The 9,512-nt window shown below is 40.6% G+C and overlaps 1 protein-coding gene across 1 annotated transcript; it reads left to right on the top strand.

Annotated features, from left to right (window-relative positions):
* Positions 1-2,114: 2,114 nt before the first annotated feature.
* On the top strand, positions 2,115-9,290 carry LOC128242421 (uncharacterized). Its single transcript, XM_052959563.1, has 2 exons — positions 2,115-2,277; positions 3,045-9,290. The coding sequence occupies exon 2, from the start codon at positions 3,152-3,154 to the stop codon at positions 9,284-9,286; it is 6,135 nt and encodes a 2,044-aa protein (XP_052815523.1). The 5' UTR covers positions 2,115-2,277; positions 3,045-3,151; the 3' UTR covers positions 9,287-9,290.
* The last annotated feature ends 222 nt before the right edge of the window (positions 9,291-9,512 follow it).

Here is a 9,512-nt window from a genome sequence, read left to right as displayed (position 1 = left end):
TTCTGAAAAAAAACTAAAATATTGCTGTTGGAGTTATAAAGGTCCCCAAATAAATTGTAAAAAAATAGTTTTTGATTTAAACACATTTTTTTGCCTTTTTTCTTTCAACATAATCGGTATTTAAAACAATAATATAGAGTATACAAAAAGCAAATGGGTTGGACACAAGTTCTAACAACATTAGTAACGTCTTCTCCCCAAAAAAATAGTTTATTTGAGTATAGCCATTGTATATAAGTATTTAAAACAAAAATCCCAATTTGTCCGACACGACGCGAAAATTCCCAATTTCAAGGGTATAGATCATTATCCCAAACTAGCGACAAAATAAACCTGCATGATAACATATATGCATGTTTTCCTTATAATAAAATATAAACTCCATACAAATAAGGTGATCTATAATCACATACCTTCTCACACATATTTTCCAGTACGTTTACGGTCTTTAAACTATACTCGCCAGTAAACATATAGAGGAAGAAAAAACAACCGGATTTGAAAACATAACAGCATCATGAAATGTCAAAACTCCGGTAGCATTTAGAACATATGGAGGGGAGGCGTATTATACAATTATACAATTATACGTTAATTAATGCCTGCACTTTGTATTAGTATGGCTATTCAGGAAACAGAGCAACACAGTAAATGTTCCATGGCTTAATTACTACCGAGAATAGAAATTAACTAAATGTATCCGACAGAATAGGCTATAAGCTGAAATTGGGAGCCTTGTTTACGGTATCAAAATGTCTTGGTCATAATCAGCAATAACAACATCAGCAACAGAAGCAGAAGCAGTAGTGGCAGTAGCAGTAGTAGCAGCATGGTTAGAGCACCAACATTTTACTCAAGGCCTGATCATGATACTGATGCAAACTGAGATATGAATGTGAAAGCGACCGTTTTTGCATTGATATTATAAATTACCGGAGTGGCAGAACAATATTAATGAGAATTATAATAAATGGAATAATATTTGCTGATTTTCTTAAAGGAATTTCGAGGGAAAGGGGAAATAAAGCAACGGGGAAAGAAAACAGACGAAGACAAGGATAGAGATGGCGGACATGGGCGCCTAGCTGGTATAGAAGGGCAGGGGCATTGACGAGTGTAAGTTGGAAGGGTGTGATTGGGGAAAGGGGTGGTCATATGGGTTAAGAGAAGGCGAGTAACACCGTGAAGGGGTAAGAAAAGTGTGGCGAGGAAAGGGGCGTACACACGTTAATTATCAGGGCTCTGAGGAGGGATAGTAGTCAGGATGAAATTGATGCGTAGAGTAAAGATGTATTTAAAGAAAGGGAGACCGAGAGTGCATGCGAAAGCCGCAAGATAACGTGTACGAGATGATATATATCTTCCCGCCAAATCATACATATTCCGTCTTTAACTATCAGTGTTATCAATGTTAGGACGAATAACTCATCTCCGTATTCTGCGTCACGTTACATCAGTTATTTCCCTTGCTAGGCAGAGTCGAGTTCCTCCCCGTCTTTTCATAATTTAAATTATATCTTATAAATACATGCATTATTTTATCACATTTCACAATGACACTGTACCGTTGAATATATGATAAATGTGTTTGTTCACCTATATTCAATTGGCGCGATTTTTGGGCGGACTGTTTTGGCGGGAAACCACAACCACAAGTAAATAATACTGCCCACACTAGTGCTATACTATTCCGGATACTGCATCCTGTACCCCAGCCTCCGCTGCCCTAGTTTCATAGAACGTTAGCATCGGCATTGCCTCTAGAAGGTATATGTGACGACACGTGACGACGGTTAATATTAACGAATAATATATTGGATACAAAATGAGTAATTGATTCCATTCAGTTGAACACATTTCTTCTTCTTCCATGAAAACGCCTCACTGAAGGCGCTGCAAGCAAAACAACGCATCATGTGGTGAAATTGAAGATTTAATCCCAGAATAAGTAAAAAGCTTTATTACTTTCACTTTGAAAAGTAAGTTATATTTTTATCAACGTAGATCTATCTTTCATAATTGATACAGAGTTTTTGAGGCAAAGCATAAATTGTATTATCTTGTTGGTATAATTCATTTTATGTGTACTAAATTGAAGATTAATTTTTGTGATGTCACAGCTTGAGAAATGTAACCGCAAAGTCCGTTTCTGTTATTTACTTGTCCGCGTTTTAGTCAGTAGTTTTTGACAAGAGTTATCTTTCGTAACCTACTGGCATGTGCGCAGTGCAAAATTACTTTCAACTTCTTTCCTAGGCATCTTCGTGGCCCCATGGTGTAAGTCTTAAATATATTTCATAGCTTAGTAAAGAATACTGTTTAATCTTTGTTTCTAGACATAAATGTGCAATGATGATGCATTATATCTACTTCAAAATGTAAACTTGAATCTCAAGCTTTGAGGCCATGCTTGTTGTTGTGCAGAATTCTTCATGTAAATTTACTTGTAGTCAAATATTACCGGTTGTTGTTCAGTAATGGTCAACATGTTGATGTTTAAAAGTTGAAACACTATTTAAACTGTGTCTCTCGTGAGATGTTTAGTAAATCTTTTAATTCGGTGTATTTCTTGAGAAGCTTGATATTCAAGGGAGATAATACTTGCTTAACCCTGTCCGTGGGATTTGGTCTTGCAGAAGTTGCCTCCCTTGCATCGTTATTAACCATCTAGCTTTATTATTTGTATTTAAACAGATCTTGTAATGGGATTTACTTGTAATTTGAGTAAAGATTATTTGATCTGTTGTTCTTAGCCCTTAATATGTTAGATTATTGTTTAGTATGATGTTCATTTACAATTAACAGTAAATGGATTTAATATTGAATAGAAAGTAGTAGATGATGCTTTTGCAGTGTGCTGTGGATTTATGTTGTAAACAGGATAGATCTCAGTTTAGTGTTCATTTAATACTAGAATATGGGATCTCATCTGTTCACTTATAACATTTAGACGGTTATTACTTATTCTAACACAATGGGGGCTAACGGCAGCACATTTCCATTTTCTTTTACCTGAGTGGTAATTCCAGTGTTTGTATTTTCAGCTTTTTACTATATGAATAAAGACTATCTGTGGAACCATCGTTGACATTAATGCAGTCAAAACTCGGTGACAGAACAGTAAAAAGACCACGACCTAACCACAGCAGCGATGTCGTTCAGAAGCGAGCAGGACAAGGGAGAGGACCAAGGCAGTCTAACCCAGGAACAAGGTCTAGAGGAAGTAGAAACATCTGAAAGAAGATTAAGAAAATTGACTGAAAAAGGAGAAGAATTGTTTGAAACAAATAAAAATAAATATGTAAACAAACTATCACAAATCAAAGAAAACATCAAAGAAATAATTAGATTACTGGCTGAAAAACCTGACGCGGAGAGAACTGTAATACTTCAATATAGATATCAGCTATCAGAATTCAGATCAGCATATGAGACCGAATCAAATAAGTACATTCAGTTTTTAATAAGCACAAATACAGAGGACAGTTTGAGGGAGAAAGAAGCTGAGATAAAGATTCGCGGACACTTGGTAGACAATGTTGAACAAGTTATGGAAGAAATAAAATTCTCCATCCAACAACAACGTTGGGAGATAGAATCCGCACGGTCTTCAGATAGCCATACTTCTAGTGTTAAATCTAATGTGAGTTCAAGACTAGCTAAGCAAAAAGCAAAATCAGAAGCTGCAAAGGCAACATTAGCATTTAAGAAAAGACAAATAGAAATTATTAAACAGAAAGCAGTGTTAGAGGAAGAACAAATTAGAACCAGGGCAGCTGCTGAAAGAAGGAAAACAGAACTTGAAGCAGATATAGAACTGTTAGATCAAGAGAAAGACGCCTTTGTGTCCAAAGTAGAGTATGATACTTATAGAACTGAAATTGAAAAAAATGGCCCTAGTGAACATAATGCAACTTTTGTGAAGTTTCCGGTTATGGACAAAACTGACCAGACAGAGAAATATGTTCAAGAACTTTCACGCGCCGAAACCCATCATCTAAAGCCGAATGCGATCGATGCGATCGACACAGATAAGATACCAGTGAAACATGAAGTGATAAAAAACAATCATACAGTTTTCAATCCTAATTCGCCTCCATTTGTACCTGCAGGGCAAGATTTGGCGAGATATCTGATGAAAAAAGATCTAATGGTTCAAAGACTAAGCAAGTTTGATGATTGTCCCGAAAACTTTTCAGTGTGGAGATCTACTTTCCGTTCTGTGGTTGATGAACTATGTCTCAATCCCTCAGAAGAATTCGATCTTCTTCTGAAATGGCTAGGACCAGAGTCGAGAAAAAGTGCCGTGAGTCTTCGCGCAGCAAACACTAATGACCCCGCTAAAGGCATAGAAAGACTTTGGTATAGGTTGCATGAAAGATATGGTTCACCAGAGATGGTGGAGTTTGCTTTGAAGAAGAAATTAGAGAAGTTTCCGAGGTTAGGCAACAGAGACAATAAGAGATTATTTGAATTGTCCGACATTCTTTCAGAAATAGAGTCGTGCATGGATGACCCAAGGTATAGTGTGCTTCTCAGCTACTTCAACTCCTCATCTGGCGTGTTGCCTATTGTGACGAAGCTGCCGTACCACCTCCAAAGCAAGTGGATGTCGCAAGCTACGAGATATAAAAAGGGGCATGATGTGACATTTCCTCCTTTTTCCGTATTCTGTGAGTTTGTCCGAGAAATGAGTTCTATGTTGAATGACCCAGGGCTCGCAATTTCTACAGATACAAGAGACACCGGAGACAAAAAAGGTTTCAAGGCTAGCAGTGCTGTGGCAAGTGTTTCCAGGCAAGTCGCTGTGAATGTTAGGAAGACCGATGTTAAAGAATCCGAGTCTACGCAGAAATTTGTATCTCCAGTGAACTGCCCAATACACAACATGAGACATTCGCTAAACCAGTGTAGAACTTTCAAAAACAAGACTATGGCAGACAGAAAGAAATTCCTACGTGAAAATAGAATGTGTTATAAATGCTGTGAGACTGACACTCATATTTTTAAGAACTGCACAGCTTCAGTTAAATGTGAAATTTGTGGCAGTGAACGCCATCCAGCTGCTCTTCATCCTGATGAACGCCAGGCAGAAAGAAACCAGTCACCCTACAAAGCTCATGGCAGGGAGGCGCAGGATGAACGCCAGGCCGAAAGAAACCAGGCACCCTACAAAGCTCATGGCAGGGAGGCGCATAATGAACAGACTGATAGTAAAAACAGGTTCCAGGAAAAGGCGGTGGCCTCATTTTGCACAAATATTTGTGGCAAAGAGTTCGGAGGAAGATCATGTGCAAAAATTGTACCAGTAAAGGTTTATCCCGGGTCAGAAAAGGAAAAAGCAAGAAAAATGTATGCGATTTTGGACGATCAAAGTAATAGAACACTTGCCAGACCTACCTTTTTTGATGCTATGGAAGTCTCTTCAGAACAAGCTGAGCCATATACCTTAGTATCCTGTGCTGGAACATACCAAACAGAAGGAAGATATGTGAAGGGATTGACTGTTTCAGCCATAGACGACAGTGTGGTGTTTCCATTGCCTGACATATTAGAGTGCGACGAGATTCCGAATACCCGTTCTGAGATCCCTTCGCCTGAGATCTCAAGGTATCACCGCCATCTGAAAGATGTAGCCATTCCAGATCTAGATCCAGAAGCAGACATACTTCTTCTGATCGGCCGCGATTTGCCAGAGGCACATCACATCCATGACCAAAGAATAGGTCCGAGAAGTTCCCCCTTCGCCCAGAAGCTAAGCTTAGGATGGGTCATCGTTGGCGATGTGTGCGTGGGAAAATCGCATAAACCAGACATAGTGAACGTAATGAAAACGCGTGTACTCGAAGATGGTCGTCCGACCATATTTCCCCAGTGTAATTACAAGTTCGAAGTCAAAGATCATGACAGAATCCCAATAGATGTTGACGCTAATGTGTTTGCAACAACGAAGTACGACAACAAGCCAGGCCTGTCCACAGACGATAAAGAATTCCTGAAGATCATGGATTCCGAATTCAAGAAGAATGAAGATGGTCATTGGTCTGCCCCGTTGCCATTCAGAGAGCCACGCCCGAGACTGCCAAACAACAAGCCACAAGCGCTGAAGAGGGCTTTAGCTTTAGACAGCAACTTGAAGAGAGATCCTAAAAAGAGACAACACTTTCAAGAGTTCATGGATCAATTGTTTCAGAATGGCCATGCAGAGGTAGCTCGACCACTGGAAGAAAGTGAAGAAAGATGGTACTTACCGGTATTTGGGGTATATCACCCAAAGAAAAAGGATCAGATCCGAGCCGTGTTCGATTCATCAGCAAAGTTCGAAGGCTTGTCGTTAAACAATGTACTTCTTAGCGGTCCAGACCTCGCAAACAGTCTAATTGGTGTTCTGATGCGGTTCAGAGAGAAGGCAGTAGCGATCACAGGAGACATCCAACAAATGTTTTACCAATTCCATGTGCATGAGAGCAACAGAAACTTCCTCAGATTTCTGTGGTACAAAGATAATGACATTGACAAAGAGCTGATAGAGTACAGAATGTGTGTCCACGTATTTGGCAATTCTCCATCTCCTGCTGTTGCTACATACGGCCTCAGAAAAATTGCCCAGATGACAGAGCAATCTCATGGCAGAGATGTCAAAGATTTCATAGACAACAATTTCTATGTGGATGATGGTTTAGCCTCCTTGCCGTCTACTGAAGAAGCAGTCAGCTTAATGAAAAGAACACAGGAAGCTCTATCCACAGGAGGTAAAGTTAGACTCCACAAGATAGCATCCAACGACAAGAGGGTACTGAATGCTTTTCCAGAAGAAGATCTGGAGAAAAACTTAAAAACTTTAGACCTGTCAGAAGACAACTTGCCTACACAGAGAAGTCTTGGACTTAGTTGGGACTTGGAAAATGACTGTTTTGTTTTCCAAGTCGCTGATCAGAAGAAACCCCTGACGAAGAGAGGTGTATTGTCGACAGTCAACAGTCTCTACGATCCTCTCGGATTCTTGGCACCAGTGACGCTTGGAGGAAGGCTGTTGCTTCGCAAAGTAACTGATGAAGTTGATGGCTGGGATGAACCTCTACCAGAAAACTTGAAGACCAAATGGGAAACTTGGGTACAATCGCTGAGTGAGCTTACAACTGTTTCAATTCCTAGAACATATTTCCGACCGGAAGTGTCGGGGCAAGCAGAAAGAGAACTTCATGTGTTTTGCGATGCATCGGAAAAGGCCATAGCTGCAGTCGCATTCTTGAAAACGACAGATGAAGCTGGCAAGAAACATATCGGGTTCGTCCTCGGCAAATCTAAGGTTGCCCCAAAGCACGGTCACACAATTCCACGCCTAGAGCTTTGCGCAGCAGTACTGGGAGTCACAGTAGCTGAAATAGTCTCAGAAGAATTGGCGTTGCCTAATCAGGAAATAAAGTACCATACTGACAGCAAGGTTGTGCTCGGTTATTTGCAGAACAAGAGTCGAAGATTTTACATATATGTTGAGAACAGAGTCAGCCGAATTCTACAGTTTTCAACATCGGACCAATGGCACTACATTGCTACCGAGAAGAATCCAGCTGATTACGGAACCAGGTTTCAGACTCCAAACATGCTGCCAGGGTGTCCTTGGATCACGGGACAAAGTGTGAAAGATATCTGCACTAATGACCTACCCAGTGAACAGTTTTCATTAGTGAATCCAGATAGCGACAATGAAGTGAGACCCCAAGCTCAAGTGTGCAAAACTGTCATTGAAGAAAGTACAATGATTGGAACCAAACGTTTTGAGAAGTTCTCAGATTGGCAAAAGCTAGTAAATGCCATTTCTCTCCTTATGCATGTTGGAAAAGCCTTAAAATCTAAAACTGCAGAAAGTTCCTGCCAAGGTTGGCACCTTTGTAAATGGTATAAAACAGTAAAATCTCACAATGAAGCCAAGAATTTTATCATAAAGCAGTTTCAACATGAAGCATACAGTAAAGAGATACTGTGTTTGAGAGACGGGAAACCACTACCACGGGATAGCAGCATCTCGACATTGTCTCCTTACTTAGACGAAGATGGCATCTTGAGAGTCGGTGGAAGACTGAAGAATGCAGACCTTCCTCAGCATGAGAAGAAACCAGTTCTTATACCGGGACATTGCCACCTAGCAACATTGCTTGTGCGACATTATCATCAAACGGTATTTCATCAAGGCCGACACTTTACGGAAGGTGCGGTGAGGGCTGCGGGATATTGGATCATTGGTGGCAAAAGACTAATCAATTTCACCATTCACAAGTGTGTAAAATGCAGAAGGTTACGCGGACAGTTGTCACACCAGATGATGTCAGACTTACCCGCAGATAGAGTTACCCCATCGCCTCCTTTCAGTTTTGTGGGCATCGATGTCTTCGGTCCATGGCATATAGTTACTCGTCAAACCAGAGGCGGTGCTGCAACATCCAAACGGTGGGCAGTGTTGTTCATATGTCAGACAACTAGAGCAATACATTTGGAGCTCATCGAAGAAATGAGTAGTTCTTGCTTTATCAATGCTTTGAGAAGATTTTCCGCAATTAGAGGCAAGGTAAAGGAGTTCAGGTCCGATCGCGGAACCAACTTTGTGGGCTCGACAGATGAACTTAAAATCGACGCCATCTGTGTCGAAAATGATCCAGTGCATCAGCATTTGTACAACTCTGGGACTGTATGGAGATTCAATACCCCACATTCGTCACACATGGGGGGTTCGTGGGAACGTTTGATTGGAGTGACAAGGCGTGTATTAGATTCCGTTCTGATGGACAATAGAGGCAGGAATCTTTCCCATGAAATACTCTCGACATTCATGGCTGAAGTCATGGCGATAGTCAACGCTCGTCCCCTGGTACCAGTGTCGTCAGACCCAGATGCACCATTTATTCTTACTCCTGCGACACTTCTCACTCAGAAGACTGACAGTGCTGTAGAGTCATTCAAACATGTAGGAGTGAAAGATGCCTACCGTGCCCAATGGAAGCATGTCCAGTTCCTTTCTGACATTTTTTGGAGTCGGTGGCGATGCGAGTATCTACAGACGATCCAGGAGCGACAGAAGTGGAAATCCAGTGTAGTTAACATTTGCAGCGGCGACGTCGTGCTACTTAGAGATAAAACTGTTTCGCGTAATGAATGGCCTCTGGGCGTAGTGATTCGTACATTCCCAAGTGACGATGGCTTAGTTCGTAAAACAGAAATTCGCGTTGTGGTTGATGGAAAACCAGTGAATTATATCAGACCAGTAACTGAAATTGTTAAGCTTCTGTGAACATGACTGAACTTCACAGTTTGCGCTTCACACAGTTCGCTTCTCGCAGTCGGCTTTGCGCGATTATTAGAGATGAACAATTATGATGTTTATTGCAGAGATAATTGATAAATAGTTTAAATAAGAGGTTTATATAGTGATATATCTGTACAATTTATCAGGCAGGGAGTGTGATGTCACAGCTTGAGAAATGTAACCGCAAAGTCCGTTTCTGTTATTTACTTGT

This window comes from Mya arenaria, chromosome 8 (genome assembly GCF_026914265.1).
Source record: "Mya arenaria isolate MELC-2E11 chromosome 8, ASM2691426v1".
In the NCBI taxonomy this organism is placed as follows: Eukaryota; Metazoa; Mollusca; class Bivalvia; order Myida; family Myidae; genus Mya; species Mya arenaria.
This window is presented reverse-complemented; position numbering and strand designations above follow the sequence as displayed.

What these genes read in the sequence shown, in the direction of transcription:
- LOC128242421 (XM_052959563.1), top strand. Translation starts at nt 3,152, where the DNA reads ATGTCGTTCAGAAGCGAGCAGGACAAGGGAGAGGACCAAGGCAGTCTA.